This window comes from Crinia signifera, chromosome 2 (assembly GCF_055691185.1).
Source record: "Crinia signifera chromosome 2, ASM5569118v1, whole genome shotgun sequence".
In the NCBI taxonomy this organism is placed as follows: Eukaryota; Metazoa; Chordata; class Amphibia; order Anura; family Myobatrachidae; genus Crinia; species Crinia signifera.
In genome coordinates this window covers 102,015,118-102,038,870 of record NC_139218.1, presented here as the reverse complement: position 1 = coordinate 102,038,870, position 23,753 = coordinate 102,015,118, and the positions used below count along the sequence as shown (strand labels likewise).

The window sequence follows — 23,753 nt, the reverse complement described above, 5'->3', positions numbered from 1 at the left end:
ACTAGGGCCACATATAGGATATTTATGAAAACAAAAGAATTGGGGGAATCAATTTTTAGTCACATTTCTCTAGTAAAATCTACTGTGTTCCTTAGAAAAATGTATTAAAATTGCAAATCTGCAAAAAAAAATGAAATTTTGAAATTTCACCTACACTTTGTTTTAATTCCTGTGAAACACCTAAAGGGTTAACAAACTTCCAAAATGCTGTTTTGAATACTGTGAGGGGTGCAGTTTTTGAAATGGCATCATTTATGGGGGTGTCTCACATACAAGTCCCTCAAAGTCACATCAGAACTGAACTGGTCCCTAAAAAAAATCAGTGTTTGAAATTTTCTTGAAAATTTGAGAATTTGCTATTCATATTTTAAGCCTCCTAGTGTCCAAAAAAATTAAAAGGAGGTTGAAATAATGATGGCAACATAAAGTAGACATATGGTCTTTGTTAGTTATTAACTATTTTGAGTGGTATGATTATTTGTCTCACAAGCAGAAAATTTAACATTTTGAAAATTGCAAAATTTTCCATTTTTTTACGACATTTTGGTATTTTTCACAAAAAAACACAGACTGTATCGACCAAAATTTACCACTAACTTGAAGTACAATGTGTCACGAGAAAACAATCTCAAAATCACTGGGATAAGTAAAAGCAAAAAAAAAGTTATCCCCACTTAAGTGATACATGTCAGATTTGAAAAAAAGGGCTCTGTCAGGAAGGCAAAAACATGCTGCGTCGGTAAGGGGTTAAAAACGAGTTGGAATACCATTTAACTTTAAACGGTATTTCAACTTTGGCACTTTCCCACTGCAGCCTTAAACGGTAAATTGCACTGAAAATCGGCAATTTACCGTTTTTTAGCTTCAGTGGGAAAGGGGCATCACTCTGACTACGCTGATGCACAGTGCACCAGACAGCAGAGGGCGCTGAGCAGCTAGTTATACTTGCTGTTAGCTGCCATTGGGGCTAGGAACAGCATCAGGAATGTGCTGGGTGCTCATTCTTCCCTGCCCTTCTGATGGCCGGGTATGCCACACATCGGTGTCATATCCCAGTGCTGCAACCTGCTTCTGGCTATTCTTAAATACAGAGTAACTAATGGGTAGGATGCAGGGCCGGATTTGTCACTAGGCCCGTGAGGCACGGGCCTAGGGGCGGCACCTGCTGTCACTCAGACACTGACACGTTTGCCGCTCAATAAAAGATGCAGTCAGCAGGAAGGAGCTCTCTACTCTCTGCATCCCACGATTCCCCACTACTGTGCCTGTGCGCTGCTGCCGCCGCTGTACCTGTCACACTCTGGGCAGCAGCGTCGGCAGCCTGAAGGGACAGTCCCGTCCCTCCCTCCTGAGCAGTGCATGCAGGCATATGACACACGCTGACAGCCTGAAGCTCTGAAACTCCGGAGTCCGTCCACCTTCCGGAGTCCCGTCCACACAAGCTGTCCAAAAGAGTTACGCTACTAGTGGTTTATGTTCCTTACTACTTGAGGCAAGGAACTATTCTCCCTGCAGTCAGTGCAGTGCACTCAGGTTACTGAGCCGAACCCTCCTTTCTCTCCTCATACTGCTGCTGCTGTACTGTGCTATGTGTCTGGAGCAGACAGTTTAACTGTTTGCATCCCTACTATTAAACACACAGTAAGTGATAATACATTTTCATGTTGACAGTGTGTTCCTCCATGTGCATGTGTGTCCCAGAGCTATTTATTGTGCTTCCATAAGTTCGATCTATCTATATATATATTCCTGATGTCAAATTGCCCGTTTCCATACCTCCCAACTTTTGGAGGTGCCTGGTCGGGACAGGGTGCGCGCCGGAGGCCCCGGGCGGGACGCGGGAACGTCCCGCGGAAATCGGGACAGTTGGGAGGTATGCGTTTCAAACCCCAGTCTTATTGTCTACTGCACTGTTTCTAGCATATACTGTAGCTAGAGAAACAGTAGAGAAAGAGAAAAAGAGTAGCTATTGCACAGTTTATAGGGGATTAGATATAGGTATTATTAAAGCTGTATGGAGGGGAACATATTATATGTATGTACTGTATGTATGTAGGTGTAATATCAATATCTATATTGGAGTATTGGACTGCTGATGTCTGGGTTAAAGTAATTCTCTCTGATGAATCCCCTTCCAGATTGATTGGTACATATGGCATTTTTTTTTATGTAAATCCAGCGTTTTTCGGGAGTGTCCCATAAAACACACGAATGCCTGAATGCCCAAGCACCCGAGTGCTGTCGAACATATCCTACCCACCCCCCCCCCCCCCCCCCCCCAGCAGCCCCGGACTTCCCAGATCGGCCACAAACAGCCAAAGCCAGAAGCAGCAGCACCAGGGGAGCAGGGGCTGCTGCAGAAGGCAGATGCTGCTCCATTGCAGAGTGGCGGAACCAGCTTTATTTAAACAAACAGAATACAACAATTTTTCATAATTAATCTGACCACCTCCTTGTCTGTCAAACAGGTTATGTATAGTGAAGTCACTGCAATCTTATTCGGTTTATCTAGTTTAATATTTTTGCAATCAATATTTGATAATAGTGTAAATATTCAAAACATATAATTAATAACTAACATCACACAAATGTCATCTATTACATAAACGGTAATTCCTAGCTGGTTGAAAATACATCAAGCCATCATTTGTATTGCTATATATTTAATAAAGTTTTGTTGAAAAAAAAACTAAGGAGCGGATTTATCAAAGACTGAAGAGAGATGAAGAAGACAGAGAGAAAAGGTACCAACCAATCAGCTTTAGATACAGGCTGTGTTTGAATAATGATGTGCTGATTGGTTTAGTATTATATCTTTCTCTGAATTAACTTATTCCAAGCATTGATAAATAGGCCCATAATAGCAGTAAGTCTCTAATAAAAGAAAACATGGGAAAATTTATTTTTGCATCACAAAAAATAATATATATATATATATATATATATATATATATATATATATATATATATATATATATATATATATTATGCATCACATACAGGATTATTTTATGGATTAAGCATGTGTAGCAACTACTGCTTTATACTTTACTCTAAGAATACACAATAGAGGCACTATCCTGTTGTACAATGCAATTCTTTATTAGCACTAGATGAAATACCATACATGCTGTATATGGAACATAAAAATATGTAACCTGTTAAAAATGGAAATAAAATTAAATTACGAAGTAAATATAAAACTAAAAATGCATAGTAGATGAAAATCTATACAAACATTTTATGAAGGCAAGTAAGTATCAGTGCATAATGAGCTTGAATGACATTGAGGGACAGGTGTATCAAGCTTCAAAAAGTGTTAAAGTGGAGAGTGATAATCTAATTGTTATAATGCCCATGCTTTGTGCACTCGTCCCTCTGCTGAACCCTAAAGCTGTGTACACACGGGGGCGATAGGGGCTATAATCGCTGGGAATATGGTTGCAGGCGACCATATTGCCGGTGATGGAAGTGTGCCCCGGCGATAAATCGCCGGGTGCGCGCTCCTGTTTTCAGCCCCAGCGGCACCGCCGGCAGAGGTTCCCTTTCATCAGCGACCATCTCTGGTCGCTGATGAAAAGGAGACACTGGGCAATATATTGCTCAGCAATGTATTGCTAGCAATATATTGCTGAGCAATATATCTCCCCCGTGTGTACGGGGCTCAACAGTGGCGTAATATTGGATGTTGTTTGCCTATAGAAATGTATCAAGCCCCTTCTTAAATTTGAAGGAAAAGCTGACGTGGCGCTTGATGCGTTGAAAATTTGCCCTTCTGAATACCCTGGGGTCTCACCCTGAATACCCCTAGAGAATAAACACTTATATATACAAATAGGATTCAGATACTAGGCGCTCTCCCTATGGGCATAGATCGGATCTGAAGATATTAAATATGTTCATAGTGTTTGCCAGCACTTCCCCCTCCAAATTTTCACTGCCCATACAGTTAAGAACTCTATACTTTGTAGTGTGTGAAATCGCCTTTTCTCAATTTTATGGGGGTGTCCTCTGGTCCTGTACTCAGCCCTCAAGCTGAAGAGGGTGCATGACAAATCCCTGTATTGCCCCCTGATATATTTGTATGTTAATCATGTCCCTCTTAGATGTCTTTCTTCAAGTGTAAATAATCCTAGTTTGGCTAATCTTTCTTTGTAGTTTAAGGACTCCATACCTTTAATTAATTTGGTTGCCCTACGCTGGTCTACCTATGTGGGTGGCTTTTGCAAATTAGTTATTGAAGATGCTACAACAACACATTAAGTACCAAAAATGTTTCTAATTAGGCCTGATTCAGAGCTGCATGCAGTGGTGATATCGGATGGAATCAGATACTATCTATTATCTTCTAGAACATGGGTCTTCAAACTGTGGCCCTCCAGATGTTGTGAAACTACAAATCCCAGCATGCCTTGCCACAGTTTTGCTAGAACGGAGTGTTAAAACAGTGGCAAGGCATGCTGGGATTTGTAGTTTCACAACATCTGGAGGGCCACAGTTTGAAGACCCATGTTCTAGAAGATGCTAAATAAATAAGTAGATTCTGATTGGTTGCTCACAGCAACATTCCACGTGAAATAGATCTCCAATCTTAGTAAATGTTCCCCTTAGTATTTTATTTATTTTACCTTTTATTTCATTACATGTCATTCTTAATTGAATTTTGTTTCCTTTTTGCAGTCTCCACATAGGCTTTTGTTGCATAAATGCTCATCCCAGATTGTACCATCTTCATAGAATGTGTTCTGCAGATATAGGCAGCAGAGGGCATGCACACATTAGACTTACTTGGACTGATTCGGAGGTGCACAAAAGTCAAGTGCATTGTGTGCATGGAATTAAATGTTGGCGGCCTTACTGCCCCCATCACTCTGCTTGCTGAAGTTGATATCAGCACTAGCCCAATCCTTAGCCATCCATCACAGAAAAAGATCTCTTGCATGTTTAATAGTATGGAAAACAGGTGAATAATATGATCAGGTGCTGAGACATAAGGCTGCAGGGTTGGACCTGCCCATAGGGGTACAGGGAAAAACCCCAGTGGGCCCAGCTGCCTGGGGGCCCAACTCCTCCTCTAGTGATCAGGCTCCAGACAATTTCCTTGAATTATACATTATACATGTTACCTTATACTGCACAGTAATGTGGAATAATGTATACAGTGTATTGCTGTTATTAATCTGGTACAATATCATGTATTCACTAGCATGCATGCACTATATATATTTTATTTTTTTATCAAGGAAGCATGCACTCTGTAATAGTTAGCCAAACCCCTACCACTCCATTCTCTCAGTGGGTCCCTCTTATCCCAGTCTGAAACTGGAAGGATCTAATAACACCTCAACTGGCAACATTACCAGCCAGCACAAAGAGGAACTCTGCAGATGCCCAAACAAGTTAATATACACAGAAACATTTTATGTCTATTAAGAGTGAGGGGGAAAAACGTGCATGTGATCAGTGTGATTTTAAAAAGACAATACAACTTGACAATGACATGTTGTGACTTAATAGCTGACCACTGATTCAGGATACTTGTCCAGTAAGCATCACAGTGTATGTGGTGCGAAGTTAAATTTCCCAGATTTTATAGTTAATAAATTTAACCATATTGGCTGTGATTGAGCTGAGTGAGTATGCAAATTAATCTGTAGAACCTCAATATTCTGCAGTTCAGTCGGGTGGTGGGCACAGACCAAAAGTCGCTGGCTTAGCATACACAGTACAACTAAGGAGCTAGCAAACACCACTTGGTAGATGATTGGGGCAGCACCGATGATCTCCACCTTTACTCTAGAAGATAAAGTCTTCAGTACTGTCTAAAGCATTATATGGCATAAGTTCATGTCAATCGCCCTAAGGCAAGTTAGAATTTGGTTCCTCCCTCTCCTTATAAAAAGGTGTGACAAAGGGTTAGGGTCCGACTTACAAGATTCAGCTGTCTGGAGCATAAATCAGCATTGATCGGCAGGTCCCATATCATAGTTCAGCAGCAATGGCAGGAAGAACTGTGGTCACATTTGGATCCCAATATGAACTATTGCTGCTGTATAGGCAGGTGTCTCTTTTGCTTCTGGAAGTTACACCCTTGTACGGTTTGAGATCCAACTCTCGGAAATCAAGTACATTGTTTTGAATTAGAAAAATACATATATAAAAGAACATTTGTGAATACAGCATTATAAATGCTTAAATTCTCAGCATTTCCCATGTACATATCCCAATGACACATTAAAAATTCAGTTAAAACCATTATATGGTCCAACCAATAGTCATGAGATTCCTTTAATAGGGTTCTTTTTATATATATTTTTTATTACCATTTTTAAACCATTGACTAATTCAACTTTTTGTTAACTCTCTCAATAGATAGCACTGAGAGACCTGTGTGTCTGTGACTAGTCTGAATTCAATCTATACAGTTAGGGCAATCCTTTGAAACAATTAGCATATGTGCATACAACTGTGAATCCCCTGTAGTTGCTCATAGATATGCACTCACAGGCACATAGCATGCACAGTGCTAAAAGTTGCAAGATCCTTCCAAAAAAATTTAAAGCCCCATAAACAGAGCCAGATTAAGGTCTAAATGGGCCTGGAGCTGAAAATGATCAAGGGCCTATTATGCGCAATAATAGGGGTTGTGGCCAGCACCTAATAATGTGGGGGGGCGTGACCAGTGTTCTGGTTGGGTGGTCTGCTCATGGGTGTGTCTGTATTTGTGTAAATACTTTCAACTAATTATATATGCCTGGAAAAGGCAGGGTGCTGGCATAGGAAAAATGCAGGGAGATATACAGTATTGCGGGGTATCCAACAATGTTGCACCCACAGGACGCCGATTAGGGTGGCCAATCCCGGGATCGGCGGGATCCTGGGATTTGGCACCTAAAACGCCGGGATTTCAATCCCGGAATTGGAGTTTCCAATCCCGGGACTTCGGGATTAGACTGTGCATGCACAGTCTAATGCCGTGCAGCGTCTGAGCGAGTGCCAGGGCCGCACAGCCCTGTCCGCACTGCCCGCCCTCCTTTTAATTACCCAGCTTCCCGGCACACGTCTTTCCTGTGTGCCCGCCCACCGGCTCCCAGCTTCGCCCGCCCACCGGCTCCCACTTCAAAACTCCCTCCCAGCTTCACCGGTCACCCTCCCGGCCGCACTGCACATGAAAGTTAATATGCGGGGCAGCCGGGGTGGGTTTAACCTGGCTACCTCATTTCTATATTAGGGAAGTCGATCCCGGGATCCCAGGAATCCCGGGATTGGGCATTTTTCAATCCCGATTTCCGTGATTGCAAAAATGCCACGGGATTGGCATCCCTAACGCTGATGTCCTAAAATACTTGCAAGGTCTCCAGTCATAAAAAAAAACACTGAAAGCCAAAACTTTGTAGACAATATTTCAGCACCTTTTATGTGGTCACCTAAGATTACCACACCATATACCCCTTATACAAATCATGCAACACAATAGTAACCCCCTTATACTGTACTTGCCTCTTACACATTATGCCACCAAAATTCACACCAACCGAGTTAAAATTCACACTATCGCACACGGATTGAGTCAAAAGTCACGTTATGCCACACAGATTAAGGCAATATTCACATTATGCCACATGGATTGAGCCAAAATACACACTATACCAAACAGATTGAGCAATAATGCACAATATGTTTCATAAACAGGAGCATTGTGCGCATAAAAAATGTACACCATAATGCCCATTACATGTTAAGCCACACACCATAATGTCCATTACATTTTATGCCAAACAACATAATGCCTATTAAAATTATGCTACACAAGTGCTACTTATCTACATGCTCATTGCCAGGGGTTCAATGCTCGTTGCCATGTGGGATTACATGCTCATTGCCAAGGGGGACACATGCTCATGTAACTGGGGGACAGCCGCCGCCGAGCAGAAATGACAGCCATTGACAGCCTGGCAGAGAGCAGGGGGCTGCCCGGCTGTATTTAGAGCACTGCAGGTCCCGGCTATATGAAATAATACCCCTTTCACACCAGAAAATGCAGGGATTTACCCGGGAATATGGTCCCAGGATCATGCAGGGACATTCCCAGGCTGACCCCTTATACTCCAGCCTAGTCCCTGCATTTTCTGGTGTGAGGGGGAGAGACAACCACTCCCCTCTCCTTACCCCCCTTTAACCAACCAGCTATATCTTCGGAACCAACTGACCCGTTTACATGAGACCAGTATCATATTGAAGAACTTTTGAGTGGGCTTTGAATGATTTTGTTCCCGTGAAACTGGGACGTTTGGTTCCAGATAAATCTGTCTTCAAACAACATGAACAGCCATTAAATTACATTTCAGAAATTAACAAAAAAAACGGTTTTCCCGCAATATCTCTGGAACAAATAAACCCATATGGATCCATCCTGGTATCAGATTGAAGGCCCAGCGATTTGGGTTCGACTGAGATCTGGAGGGGGAACTGGCAGCCATTGGCACCGGGTGGGGGTCGGAATTAGTGGGTCCCATGTTATCCTACGGGGGAAAACGTTCCAGCTTTGCCTGGTGGTATCTCTGGTTCCCGGGGGGCTGGAAACACAGGGCCAGGCTTGTTGGAAAGCCCTGACCCTCAGCTACAAAATGGGCCTATTTGGAGAGTGGGCCTGGAGCTGTAGCTCCATCAGGTCCATTGTTAATCCGGCCCTGCCCATAAACACTAGAGCAGTGGTTTCCAAACTTACTTTGAACAAGGGCAGAATATCAGCATTTGTTCAAGGCACCCCTAGTTAAAAAGTTCTTATTGATAAACAAAAAAATAAAGTAAATTGTGCTTGACTGTCACGCTCAGGTTCTGTTATGTGGTGGGGAACATAGCTGTGGTTCTAATTGTCCATACATTTTATGATTGGCAGCCACCAGCATTGGTTCTGCCTATTAATTGAGCATAAATAATTGGTTTTGGTTGTGGACCCACAACCATCCTTGCCTACCTGACCCTCTCCATGAGGGATACAATGCTCTGTTCCTGGACTTCCCTGGTAATGTATGATTGCCATCGCCTGTGGTGAAACACCTATACCTAGCTCCCCACAGGTGATGGCAATCATACATTATCAGGGAAGTCTAGGAACAGAGCATTTTCTCCCGCATGGAGAGGGTCAGGCAGGCAAGTATGCCCCCAACCCGAGGCACCATTGCAAGCATCCCAAGACACCACTGGGAACCACTGCACTAAAGGATACAGTCAAATATATTGCTTAGAAAGGGCTTTCTGAGCGATATCTTTTACTATATCCTCTAGTGTGTTCATTCAATATCGTTAACGATGCATACTCCCACTCATTGTTAATAACACCTCCTGTCTGCTGCTCATGCAGGTCAATTTGGGTATATACAGTAGCCAAATGATCGGCATGTTCAGCAGGTCCCGGTGACATCACTGAACAATATGATTTACCGATAGCATTCAGTGTGTACACTCAATATGACCTACGCCCATTATTGTTAACTATATCGGCAGCGGCCAGCATCGGGTAGTGTGTATGAGTCCTTCATCGGTCCCATGGACTGAAGATTGTAGGATATATCGAAACTTCTTATTAGAGCTGCTTAGAAAGTATTCACATTTTGTGCAGAGCTCTAAAATGTTAAGCTTCGACCACAGTTTTACCAGTGAGCAGTCCATATAATCTAGGATTGAACAAATATATTACACCTTGTTATTAGCTAGTTAATTTAGGAAAATATTACAATATAATTTGCAACCTAAAATATGATTAGTGTAAGACATAAAAAAGAGTATATAAACCACATCATGTATTGAGGAAACCACAATTTTTTTGTTGCTTTTCCCATCAAAAAAGTGCTGTTGTCAAAACTCTCTGTCATATTCCCCAGATCTGCTCTGGGCATGAGCAGTCTGGATATAAGGCTGCTTAGTTTGGATTCCATTGTAGATTGGAGCCTTTCAGTAGGAAGTGGAACATAATAAGTGACATTTGGTTCTGTGGGATCAAGGCAAACACCATCAGAGGACTTTTTAAAGGAGACATCACTAAGGTCAATGCCTGCCAATGATGCAGGTGATGAGCAGGGTATATCCCGTACCAGCTTGTAGCTCTCCATCCAGTCCCTTAACCACTCAATTCTACAGTCACATTCCCAAGGATTCCTAAAAAGATAAAGTCTTCCTATAAAATAAACTGGTTTAAAGACCTCAAAGGGTAAAGTTGCCAAGTTGTTGCCATTTAAGTGTAAAGATACCAAGCTGGTAAGGTTTTCAAAAGCCCCTTCCTCAATGTAGCTTATATTATTCCGGTCTAGATAAAGGATTTCTAATTCAACTAGATCTTGAAACCAAACCCCTGAGACATTGTGAATAAAGTTTCCACCCAAATTAAGCATCTTTAACCGTTTCAGTCCTATGAAGGAGTTTTCTGGTAACTCATTCAATAAATTGTCATTGAGAAAGAGGTACTCCATTCTATCACAGTCTTGGAACGACTTATCATGAATGACATATATCTTATTGTCTTGAAGGTTGAGATATTTTAGATTTGGTATATCCTGAAGAGAATTGTAGGCCACTGCCTCAATCCTGTTACTTTCCAGATAAACATGAGTCAAGTTCTGCATACCACGGATAGCTCCTGGAATCCTACGGAAATAATTTTGAAAAAACATGAGTTCACGCAGAAATGGAAGATCAACAAATATCCTGTCTGGGATGTTGAATAAATTGCAGTCGGCTAAGTCCAACTTCATCAACTTCTTTATCGCTGAGAATGTGCGAGTATGCAAATAACGGATGTACTCATTATGAGCCATTTTTAGTTCAATCAAGTTGGGCAATCCTTTGAAAGCTCCTGGAGTGATGAAGGATATGTTGTTGTGACTAATTGAAAGACATTTTAACGAGGGCAAGGTCCCAAAAGCTCGTTCTGAGAGAAATTTGATGTTATTTTTATCTAGGTTAATAAAGGATGCTTCACATGGAAATTCATTAGGGATCTCTGTTAGTCCTATTCGATCACAAAGAACAGAACAGTTTCGTTCATGAGTACAAGCACAACTTGATGGACAGGAGCGGAAACAGGCCCATAGAGCATACAGTGGCTGGATGAAAAGGAGAACTAGAAGAAGAAAAAACAAACAATACTTACAGTAAGTCTATAAAAAATCTATAATGCAGGACAAATCACTTAAAAAGTCAAGTAAATAAAAGTAAGTAAATTAAATAGGTTCTTAAAAATGTCACAGGTTTACAATTTAATTCTTCAGTGGAACATTTATTAAGTACTGAATGTAAAGAGAGTCAATATAAAGGGGCCTACAATAGGGTAGATGCTGAGCGGCGTTCTGAGTGGGGCTAGATCGCTTAGAACACTCAGCAAGATCCCTCAGCACACAGTGATGTGTCAGCGCTGTGTGCTGAGTGACCAACAGGGCCAGTGTACTCTGCTGAGAACACTAGCCCTGACCCCGGCAATTAACTAGATTTATCTAGCCTGCTGGGCATTAACGACCTGGCGATAGCACGGGGGCCGCTAATAACTAGCTCTGTGCCCCTACACACGGAGCAATGTAGGGGTATTTTCTAAGCGATCTAGTGAGATCGCTTACACATTGTTCCTAATTTTCCCCTTTCCTTGAAAACTTTGCTGCGTGGCTTCAACACTTTCTCGCCTCTGACCTCCCCTCTATCATCCTCTGTGACTTTAACATTCCTATTGACATCAATAATGCTGCCTCCTCTAACCTTCTTGACCTTACCACCTCCTTTGGACTTTCTCAATGGACCTCCATCCCCACTCATAATCTCGGACACTCCCCTGACCTAGTCTTCACCCACCATTGTAATCTCTCTGATTTCTCTAATTCTTCCTTCCCACTCTCTGACCACAATCTGCTCTCTTTCACCCTCTCATCCTCCCCTCTCCCCTCATTGCCCAGACCCACAGTCACCAGACGTAACCTCGGGTCTCTTGACCCCACTGTCCTGTCTTCCCTGGAGACTTTCCTCTCTCCTCTCTCAACCATGACTTGCCCCAACCAGGCTGCCTCTTTCTATTACTCTTCTCTCACCTCTGCTCTCGACTCTGTAGCCCCCCTCCACACTGTTCCTCTTCGACGCTCTAAACCACAACCCTGGCACAACAAAATAACTAGATTCTTGCAAAAATGTGCACGCTCTGCTGAACGCCTCTGGAGGAAATCTCACTCTCTGGAAGACTTCCTCCATTTCAAGTTTATTCTCTCCTCCTACAGCGCTGCTCTCTCCTATACCAAACAATCTTTCTTCAAATCTCTCATCTCTTCCCATTCCTCCAATCCCCGACGTCTCTTTGATACTTTCAACACTCTACTTCGCCCTGCACCACCCCTCCTCCCTTCATCCCTCACTGCCACTGACTTTGCCTCCTTCTTCCTCTCTAAAATTGAGGTAATCCGACATGATATCTCCTTCCATACCCCCTCTGCTGCCCACCCACCCCAATCATCCTCCCCTACCAACTACCCCACTCTGTCATCCTTCTGCCCTACTACAGCTGAGGAAGTCCGCTCCCTTATCTCATCCTCTCCCCCCTCTACCTGTCCCTTGGACCCTCTCCCCTCCCGTCTCCTCAGTTCCCTCTCCCCCACTGGCTGCTCCCACCTTGCTCACCTCTTTAACCTATCTCTTTCTACTGGCATCTTTCCCTCACCCTTCAAACACGCTCTGGTCTCGCCTATTCTTAAAAAACCTAACCTGGACCCTTTATCTCCCACAAGCTACTGCCCTATCTTTCTTCTCCCATTTGCCTCTAAAATACTAGAACGGCTGGTTTACAGGCGTCTCACCAGCTACCTGTCTGACCACTCCATCCTAGATCCCCTTCAATCTGGCTTTCGCCCACTTCACTCCACTGAGAATGCCCTAGTGAAAGTCACCAATGACCTGCTGTCAGCCAAATCCAAGGGTCACTTCTCCCTGCTTATCCTTTTGGACCTATCTGCTGCCTTTGACACTGTGGATCACCCTCTCCTCCTCCACACACTCCAAAACATTGGCCTCTCTGGCACAGTCTTCAACTGGTTTTCCTCTTACCTCTTCAACCGTTCCTTCTCAGTCTCTGCCTCTGGCTCTACCTCACCACCTTCTATCCTTCCTGTCGGGGTCCCTCAGGGTTCTGTCCTTGGCCCCATTCTGTTCTCTCTGTACACCTCCTCTCTGGGTGCACTCATTAACTCCTTTGGCTTCCAATATCACCTCTATGCAGATGACACACAAATCTACCTCTCCTCTCCTGATCTGTCCCCCACTGTTTTCTCTCAAGTTTCCAACTGCCTTGCTGCCATCTCTACCTGGATGTCTGAGCGATTTCTGAAGCTGAATATGGACAAAACCGAACTTATTATCTTTCCCCCACCCAGAGCTATGCCCCCTACTAATATCTCTATCACTGTTAACAACACCATCATCTCCCCTGTTCCCCAACTCCGCTGCCTGGGTGTCACTCTTGACTCCTCCCTCTCCTTTGCACCCCACATCCAAGCCCTGGCCCATTCTTGCCGGTTCCAGTTACGCAACATTGCTCGCATCAGGCCCTTTCTCTCACAGAGTGCAACTAAGCTGATCATCCACTCATTAGTCATCTCACGGCTTGACTACTGTAATGCTCTTCTCACTGGCCTCGCTCAATCCCAACTAGCTCCTCTCCAATCTGTCCTCAATGCTGCAGCCAGGCTTATCTTCCTCTCCCGCCACTCTAACTCTGCTACTCCCCTTCAACAAAATCTGCACTGGCTTCCATTCCCCTACAGAATCCTCTTCAAACACCTCACACTCACATACAGGGCCATCTCTAATTCCATTGCTCCATATATCTCTAACCTCATCTCCATTCATACTCCCTCCCGCCCTCTACGGTCAGCTGACGACTGTCGTCTCTCCTCCACCCTGATCACTGCTTCCCATGCTAGAGTACAGGACTTTGCCCGTGCTGCACCCCTTCAGTGGAACGCACTCCCTCGCTCCATTAGACTCTCCCCGACCTTGCAAAGCTTCAAACGGGCACTGAAAACTCACCTATTCATCAAAGCGTACCCTTCCACTGCATAAACCAGCTGGTTCTCCGACCCCTTGCCTGTTTACATCCTGCTATCTAACCACCACCCCCTCGCTTGCACCTCTTGTAATCTGTCTGTCTCCCCTTCCTACTAGATTGTAAGCTCCTCCGAGTAGGGCCCTCTTCCCTCCTGTTGTCAAAGCCCACTTCTCTTTACATTTCACTCACAGCTCTCCTTTACTCCAACACTCAGTGACCATCTTCATACTCATCTCCATCATTGGCCTCAAGCCTCTAGTTGTATGTTGATTGGGTCCTCACTACTTACATTTAAGCTGTAATGTGTATTTAACTGTGGTGCTCTTTATTTGTACTGTATTTTTGTTATTTATTCAATGTTATGCCAAGTTTTGTCTCCCTGTATTGTTCCTTTGTACGGCGCTGCGAAACACTTGTGGCGCCTTATAAATAAAATTATAATAATAATAAATAATAAATCGCTATTTGTTTTGACCCCATTAGATTTTATTTTTGTGACTCGTCAGATATAGAACTGCCAAAATTATTGAATTACACTGTGATTCTCTGACATAATATCTATGCAAAAAAACTGCATTAGTGCAGCACACAGTTGAAGGGTGCATTTATAGCACTGCATGCAACAAAGGTACAGTATATATAGCACCTAGCATTCACATTTAATTGATTAAAAAAAAACAACACATGTACAGTAACATAGCCTCACTTTGCCTTTGCTGCTGGCAGAAAGAGGGCGGTATTCAATGAGCCTGATTCGCCATGTTGTTATGGCGAATTTGTGCTGTTTGGCGAATTTTTGACAAAAACGGTGAATCACCCTATTCAATGACCACATGGCGAATACATTTGAAGGTTTTTTTCGCCATGATTCACCTAGTAGCAATCGCTATCTTTTTATGGTGAAGTGGAATGTGAACTTTTAAAATAAAGTGTTTTGTTTTTTACATTTGGTGTCAAAAAATCAGGAATTTTATTCTGAGGAGGGGCATGCTATTTTTATTCATGTGCTGTAAGCACATGAATATATATTTAATTTAAAAAAAAAAAAAATTTTTTTTTTTTTTTTTTTACACAGCAGCCAGCAGGGGGCGCCGGAGCCGAGCCGCTCATTACATATTCATATATTCACTGCACCCGATGTTACGATCGGGTATAGTGAATATACGTGGCCCCCTGCTGGCACCCCCGGGGGGCAGCCTGTGCTGCCTGGCACCTGGGGAGCCCACCTGCCCCCCACAAACGTTCGGGGGCAGGCAGAGAGACTTCCATCTCTCTGCCTGGCACCCTCCTCAGGCTCCCTGCGGCATTCGCCGCAGGAGCTCATATTCGCCTGTCAGGGGCAGCGAGCCCCTGACACGTTGAATACCGGAGCCCGCCGGCTCCGGAACGTGGCGAATGTGCAGCGAATCCAAAAAAGGATTCGCTGCACCTCGCAGGTATTCACATTGAATACCGCCCAGAGTGTCAGTCAGTACAGGAGCCAGTAGGACACGCCATCGCTGAACATCACAGAACACTCAGCGAGTCAGCGACCACTACGGGCGGCATAACAGGGATACCGGCCCATCTCCCACATGCAGCAGCTGCAAATACGATTGGTTAGTACAGCCATAGCTCGACTATACTGCCATTGCTCCCAGTAATGCTCTGTGGAGCCAGCAGCTATCAGTGAGGTGCACCCCCTTGATCTGTTCTGCAGCAAGGGGGCCTTTCAGAAAAGGGTGGAATGGCCGGGGCCCCTAGGATTATGGGGCCTTTGGGCAACTGCCCATTAAACCCATGGTAAAACACGGCCCTGGTCCCCTCTACATACAGTATATACAGGTGTTCTCTGGGGATATCCTGTGAATGTTTTATTCTTTTTAAATAGGACTCTTGTAATCAGTGTCAGGACCCTCTTATATTTGTGTCACAATAAAAAATAATATTGTTTAAAAAATGTTTTTCTTACCGTTACTTACATTCAGTATACTTTCCAAGGAGTGACACTAGATGCAGACTCCACCGCAGTGACTAGAATCTAGTGCTGCAGTGTGACATCCTGCAGCACCTGGCTTTCATCACTGAGGAGAAGTCAGCAGTACTGTAATACCCCTTTCACACCGTAAATGCTGAGACCTACCCTGCCCCCTTGCTGATATCAGACCGAGGAGGGGTGCGTCATCGTGTTCGGGAGAGGAGGCAGTGCTTGGAGATGACGCTGTCTCCAAGTGTTACCTCCTCCATAGTATCAACGGGACCCAGGTCGCTCAACCCGAGTTATCTGTTCAAACTGCACAGCAACCCAGGTCAGAGCCGTGGTTGTGACCAGGGTTTAAATACCAGGTAACTGGACCAAGGAATTTGGTTAGTGGTACTTTCACACCGCAGATCAACCTGGGTTGACACAGCAATAACCTAGGTTGCTTTGGCGGTATAAATGAGGTATAAGAGTCTTCCCCCTGCTAAGTCATGTCTCCTTAATGATGCCTCAACCACAAAGCCATGCCCCCTTTTCAGTGTGCCAGGGTGTTTCTCATCTTCTTACTCCACCTACAACCCCTTCACATAATTCTCCAATATTTGACTTCCACAATTCGGTTCCCCTCTTCCACTTGTGCCCTCTAAAGTTCCCTTTGTAATGTAAGCTCCCACATGCGGGACCCAGGTAACTTTGTATGGGAAAGCTATCGCTGTTAAATAGAATTGTGTAAAACATGCACACGATAACATAAGTGCATAGGTCCAAAATCTCTGTCTCTGCAAATACATACATACGAGGATAGCTAAATAGATGTAGATAGAATATAAGTATTTAGGTATATATTATAACATTGACATATTCTGAAATTCACATGACACATGACATTCACCACAGTAAAACATGCACTATGATAACCCAGAATACAGTCATAAATCAGTGCCAGAGATCAGCTACTTTGCTGCAGCTGCTGACCTTAATTCAAATTAAGTCCATAAACAGCAAATGTCCATAGTAGGAATGCCAATCTCAGGTCATATTTTTAATGCCCTGCATTTTTTTTCTTTGTTTGTGGCACAATAAGCCTCAGCAAGGTAGCCCCTCCAATGGGACAGTGCCCGCTTGCCTGGGTCAGATATACCTCACCCCCTCTGTCACTTTAAGTAAAGGATCCATTGCATGGCCTGCTACTTACTCTGGGACCCAGCTGTGCTGCATGAAAACCAGGGCAGGCTTCAAAAAGTGATAAAGTGGAGAGTGATAAACAACCAGCCAATCAGCTCTTACCTGTAATTTTTCAAACCCAGCCTGTAACATGACAGTTAGGGGCTGTTGGGAATGAGCAGGCCCAGCTGCTGACCTGAAAATGACATCCTTGTTTTTGGTAGTGCTGTCAGTGGGACTTCTCATCACCATCCCTGCCAGCCCGCACACTACGGTGTACAACTAGTAGGCTGTTGGCACTCCCTTCAAAAGAGTCTGTCTCTCTGCCTACAGCAGGGCTGTTTCTAAGAAATTTGGCTTCCGTGCGAACTCTAAAAAAGATGCCCCCCCCACCCCCCACATAGACATTTTGGATGGGACATTTTCAACAGTATTGCATGTGGGTATCCTGACCACATAGAATACTATATGACACAGGCAGTGCCCATGACCACAGGTGCCCCATGTGATTATTATATCGCCCAGTCCTATAAACAGCCCTGGCCTCCAGAAAGTTCCATGCTAAATTTCCTTCCCAATCAACCCCTGGCTAAATACTTAACATAATTTATAAAAAATTACTATAATCAGATTCTCCCCCCCCCCCCCCATGAATAGACTAGACATTGGTGCATATCAGTGGCGTAACTACATGGAATTCTCCCGGAGCAAGATAGATTTTGAAGCCAACCCCCCCCCCCCCCCCCCCCCCTCCCCGCACAAAAACAGGGCTGCTATCAGGGATTTATTTTTACCTGAGGATTGTAGACTGAAAGAACAGTGCTGCAGCGGCTGAACACTGTCTGTCACTGCCTGTGTGTCAGCTGCGCTGAGGATCGGAAATAAAGACCCGGTCCGCAGCGGGTAAGTGGGAAGGGGTCATGACTTTTCAGGGGGACCCAGGGATACTTGCTCTCCAGAGACAGACTCTGGCTGTGACAATGGAGTGGAAGTGCCCGCGCGCAGGAGCCTCCACTGCCTCCCAGAGTTCCGACACTGGTGCATATTATTATCATCCCAGCTTTTGATAATCATATGCAACCATGCCAGGCTGTGCTTTCCCTGACATAGTCGGATCTGATCTGATTAGCCGTTAACTCCTATTGAGTATTGCTGGAAGATAATCTACCAGCAGTTTTCAATCTCAGAGTGATGGTGTAATGGTTAGCATTACTGCCTCACAGCACTGAGGTCATGGGTTTGATTCCCACCATGGCTCTAACTGTGCGGAGTTTGTATATTCTCCCCGTACTTGCGTGGTTTTCCTCCGGGTGCTCTGGTTTCCTACCATAATCCAAAAATATACAGGTAGATTAATTGGCTCCCAAATCAAAAGAATTACCCCTAGAATGACTGTGTGTGTGTGTACATGTGCTAAGAAATATAGAGTGTAAGCTCCATTCGGATAGGGACTGATGTAAATGGCCAAATATTCTATGTAAAGTGCTCCAAAACATGTGTGCTATAAATAACTGATAATAAATAAATAAAATTTAACTGGCTAAAAATGATTACCCAGTTAAGATGTTAATATGAGACGGTCTTTGTGGAAAAAAATCTAATCAGAATCCTTCTTGTGTTCACCATTGCATTTGCATTATCTCTGTGTCATTATTATTACTATCTTGTTATGTATAAAATGTTGACCTATTACTTAGCATTGTATATTGAAGTTATCATGGCATGACAATTAAATCACATTATTTAAAGCAGGCATGTCCAACGTTGGCCCTCCAGATGTTTTGAAACTACACATTCCAGCATGCTTTGCAATAGTTTTAGCATTCTCTAATAGCAAAACTGTGGCAAAGCATGCTGGGATGTGTAGTTTCACAACATCTGGAGGGCCAACGTTGGACATGACTGATTTAAAGCAAATGATAATGATGCCAATTTTAATGCGATTCTGACCCATTGCTGCGATAGTTTGCATAAAGTGTCACCTCGCATGTCATTTACCTGTGATTGCAATGTGAGGCTTGTTCATGTGTGCCTTGCAATGCAGTCGCAGATCCTACAGGCTGCCATGAATATTAGTGGCAGCCTGTAGCCCCTGCTAGGATCGCATAAGATACATTGTATGCGAAAGGACCACATACAATGTATCATATGCGATCCTGCCATCCGGCAGCTGCTGGGAGAGATGGCGGGGTATCTCATGTGATACCTCGCCCTATTTGATGGAGGCCTTATTAGGTGTGGAGAACACACAAAATTAAAGACAATGCAATAGCAATTAGTGGGGAAAGTGGGGGTTATCTGATCACAAAGCGTTTTTTTTCTCTAATGGACAAAACCATGCTGCACTGTAGGTGGGGCAGATGCAGTGGCAAATGCAGGATTTTTAGAGGGGGTTTCCAAATGTAATCCATAATCTCCCACTGTGCATTGGAGTAAGAACGGGAGTCTGGGTTAATGGTAAAAGCCCTAAAAATATCATAATAAATAAATACGCAAACATTATAGAACCAGTATTGCATTTTCTAAGGTCACAATCTCCTACTTCAGGTAAGGCTCCTGTTTCTTCCTCCTGGCAGCTGCTCTCTGGTCCATTGCGATGCTCAAGGGCTCAGATCCTAACATACAGTAAATGTGGTAGAAGAAGCTAGGCATGTGCAGCAGCTCTGCTCTGTCCCTTACACTGCACAATGTGGTGGCAGCTCTGTTGATCATATTATTGTTGTCATATTTTAAGGAACTTGACAAGAGGAGGGGGTTTCTGGGCAACCAGAAACCCCCTCTGCTTGTGCCTATGAGATGTAACATGTGCAGAGGGAGCATCTCCCTTCTAGTCTGGTACTGATAGTATGGACTTAGATTTTTGTTGACCAACTACAGCCCTGCTGCAAGGAAGTATCTGTGCAATTCCATTTATTTAAAATTGAAATGCATTAGGAAGCACCTGTAGGAGATAGACGCCCCCCTGCATGCACTTGCAAGATCCAAGTGTTGCGTCTAAGACTTAACCTCGGATTATCATTGCACCATTGGTTGCAATTATGATGGTTTTAATGGCAACCAACATTCACAATTTTTGATGGTTGAAGCCTACACAGGCTGGCCATTGGATATGGACACCCAGATTCCAGTAATGACCACTCCCTCAATTGTAAAAAAAAAATCTGATTTCGCTGGACTATGAATCAGGCCCGGTATGTGCTGAGATATTAGCTGCAAAGATCCCCTAACAATCATCCAGCAATAAGGCTCTGTTTATGTTTCTTCTATATAACTTTTTATAAAAATCCGGTATGTGACTTCAGGAAACTTCAGTTCCAGTGGTGTCACTTGTGGACGGACGCCACTGGTCATTTATGAGAAGAGCTCAAAACAAGTTGGTACCGTGACTAACTAAAGAGGGAGGTGAGGGCGCAAGGACACCACACACTAACATGCTTTGTAGACAGTAGGATGTTTCATCCGGAGAAATCACCCTGCACTACCTGACCCCCTAAGTGTACATGGTTTGTGGTGTAGCCCCCAGAACCCAGGGGTCCTAGTGCAATGCACACCCTACACCCATAATAAATATAGCCATGGATATAGGTAGTATTAGAATTTTGATATTTGCTGATAATTGGTTAGGGCACAATGATAAATTAAATAGGTATGGCACAGGTATTGTTTAATTACATCAACGCGTCTAATGCTTCCATGAGTGGTGTGTTTACATTATGAAATGGAATGACTCTGGTTGAGGATTACAATATAACAGAGCATTAGGAGCAGGGGAGAAATCCCTGACAGAGGATTTATTGTAGAGTTCACAGTAAGGCAGCTGTTTCCTTCCATGTGCATCAGTATTTGTATAAATCAGTAAGTGATTACTTTTTTTCCAAAGGTTAATTTAAAAATAAATACATGAATGAATACAGGGAAGTATTATTGGGCTATTCTCTGTAAAGCTGGCCATACACTAGGTGATATGCATGCATTTTGGATACTTTTAATGCGATTGCAGAGATTATTTGTAAAAAAAAAAGCATCCAAATCGCACGCATTTGACAGAAGGTCCTATGCAATGCACTGTCCCATGCGCATCACACCGGAGCCTGTGAATCACACTGGCTGCAGAACCGATCTGCCTGATCGCATTTGAGCAGGGCAGGTTTGGCTGGGAACGCATATTATATATATATTATATATACGAAAGGACCACATACACTATACTGTATATAATATCGCATGCAATCCTGCCTTCCGTGAAGGTCCCGGAGGGCAGCTCAAGGGGGGATCACGGTAAACTTCTCTGCTCTGAGAAGTCGCCCTAGTGTATAGGGCCTTAAGATTGGGAGACACAGAGAGAAATGGGGCCAATCGCACAGGACATTAATCAGAACTACGGACCTTCAAGGAATTTTAGACAAACTATTATGACATATTGGATGAGGGTGTGCTACCACGGGACAACAAAATGTAAACACAAACTAGAGAGAAAAGGTTTTTCCTTGATGTGGTAAACCTGGAATCAATTTAAAAATTAATTTTTATTGAACAGCCAATATAAAACACTGCAAAATATTTTAAGAAACACACAACATGTAGTGATATGGACAAAAACAATAACAGTCTCATTTGATTTCACTTTGATTGAATAAAGACACTGAATAAAGACACTGGTTAAACCCTTTATATTCACTAAGGGCGAGATGTATCAAATGGAAAATGCGGAAAATACCGCATTTTCCAATGTATCAAAAATGATACCGCACTGAAGGGTATCGCCACCTTTGGGTGGCGATACCCTATAGAAGCCTATGGGTTTCTTTTTCGCCGCCCGCCGACGCAAACCCGCCGCCTCGCCGACCCCCCCTCTGGCTTACCTTCCTGAAGGGTCCTCCTGGACCCTGGAAGGTAAACCCCTCCTCCCCCTAGTGAAGCAGCCGGACATCCTTCCGGCTACAGGGGGGGAGGAGGAGGCGCCGGGGACAGCATGCTTAGCTGTCCCCGGCGTGAGGGGAGAGCGTGACGGCAGGGAGATGACGGAGACCCCCCACACACCAGAGTACAGGTATCGCGGGGGGCCTCCGTCACCGCACCGTGATGCCAGCCGCATATGTTAGTACATATGCGGCAGCATCGCGGTGGCGAAGGGCGGCGATGTATTTTAATACATCCCGCCCTATAAGTGAAATCGAATGCGCCACTTGCCCGTCACCCTGTCCTTTTAAAAATACTGTTATTGTTTTTGTCCATATCACTACATGTTGTGTGTTTCTTAAATTATTTTGCATTGGTTTTTCAATAAAAGTAAATTTTTAAATTGATTCCAGGTGCAGCACAATAAGGAAAAACCTTTTCTCTCTAGTTTACCTTAAGATTGGTCAGGTTCCTGGCAGGTTTCAAAATGGTTTTGATTCTCTTTATATAGTAATTTGTATCTATAAATAGAATTTATAAATAATATAAATGGGGTGTGGAGTTTAAAGTGTTTAGGGAGGAATTAAAATTTTGTATTTCTATGGCAACTATAGAAATGTGGGTGTTTTGCAGCACCCCAAACACACAAGAATAGAGCCCTACCTATGCTTTCTGAATATATTTAAAAATGCAGATTTAAAAAAATGTTTACTGACTTTCCCGATAGTGATAGTAGCCTACACAGATTGTTTCACAGTACTGGGCATATTTTGGACATATTTTAAGTCTTAGAACTAAATAATTAATTAGTTAATTCCTAAAAGGTCAGATTTCTGAAACTATCAATATGATATTTCTTTGAAATGTGGTGATGGATAGTACGGTATGAAATAATGCTAATCACCAGAGTGGCAGGGAGGATGAGCTGATGAAGGACAAGTGAGTTTGCTGAAATCTCAAATGCTCTTATTCTGGTTCACTGGCAAAGGCAAATTCCTTCTCAAATGGACAAAACCATGTGCACTGCAGTGGGAGAAGATCAGAAACAGAATCAGCTTTATTGGCCAGGTATACTTGCATATACTAGGAATTTGATTTGGATTGCAGTGCAACAGCAAGTTAATACAGTTAAACAGTGACAGTACAGATATACATAACACATACAGGCATACGCTTGATATAACCTGGGGGTTATAGCTGCAGGGAACATAAATTCGCTGCGTTGCACAATGCCTAGGCAGCCATCAGCGGCGCCACTGGTCATTGCAGCAGCCAGGTAGGTAACAGTGGGGCAGATGTATTAAGCTTTTAACAAGAGATAAATCAAAGGGTACTAAGGAGAGATAAACGTCCAGCCAATCACCTGCCAACTGCCATGTTACAGCCTGTGTTTGAAAAAAGTCAGTTAGGATGTGATTGGCTGGACGTTTATCTCTCCTTATCACCCTTGCATTTATCTCTTGTTAAGGCTTAATACATCTGCCCCTATATGAGCAGAGACAGTACAGTTTTCACACAGGGAACACATACCCGCCGAGCTGCACAGCGCCTAGGCAGCCATCAGCGGCTCCACTGGTCGTTGCAGCAGCCAGGCAAGTACCAATATAGCAGAGGCAGTACAGTTATCACACAGGGAACATGTGCCCGCAGAGCTGC

The 23,753-nt window shown here is 43.6% G+C and overlaps 1 protein-coding gene across 1 annotated transcript; it reads right to left on the bottom strand.

Annotated features, from left to right (window-relative positions):
• Window positions 1-9,752: 9,752 nt before the first annotated feature.
• Window positions 9,753-14,258, bottom strand: NYX (nyctalopin). Its single transcript, XM_083170705.1, has 2 exons — window positions 13,794-14,258; window positions 9,753-11,156 (listed from the first exon to the last, which is right to left on the bottom strand). The coding sequence occupies exons 1-2, from the start codon at window positions 13,869-13,871 to the stop codon at window positions 9,753-9,755; spliced, it is 1,482 nt and encodes a 493-aa protein (XP_083026831.1). The 5' UTR covers window positions 13,872-14,258.
• Window positions 14,259-23,753: the final 9,495 nt, after the last annotated feature.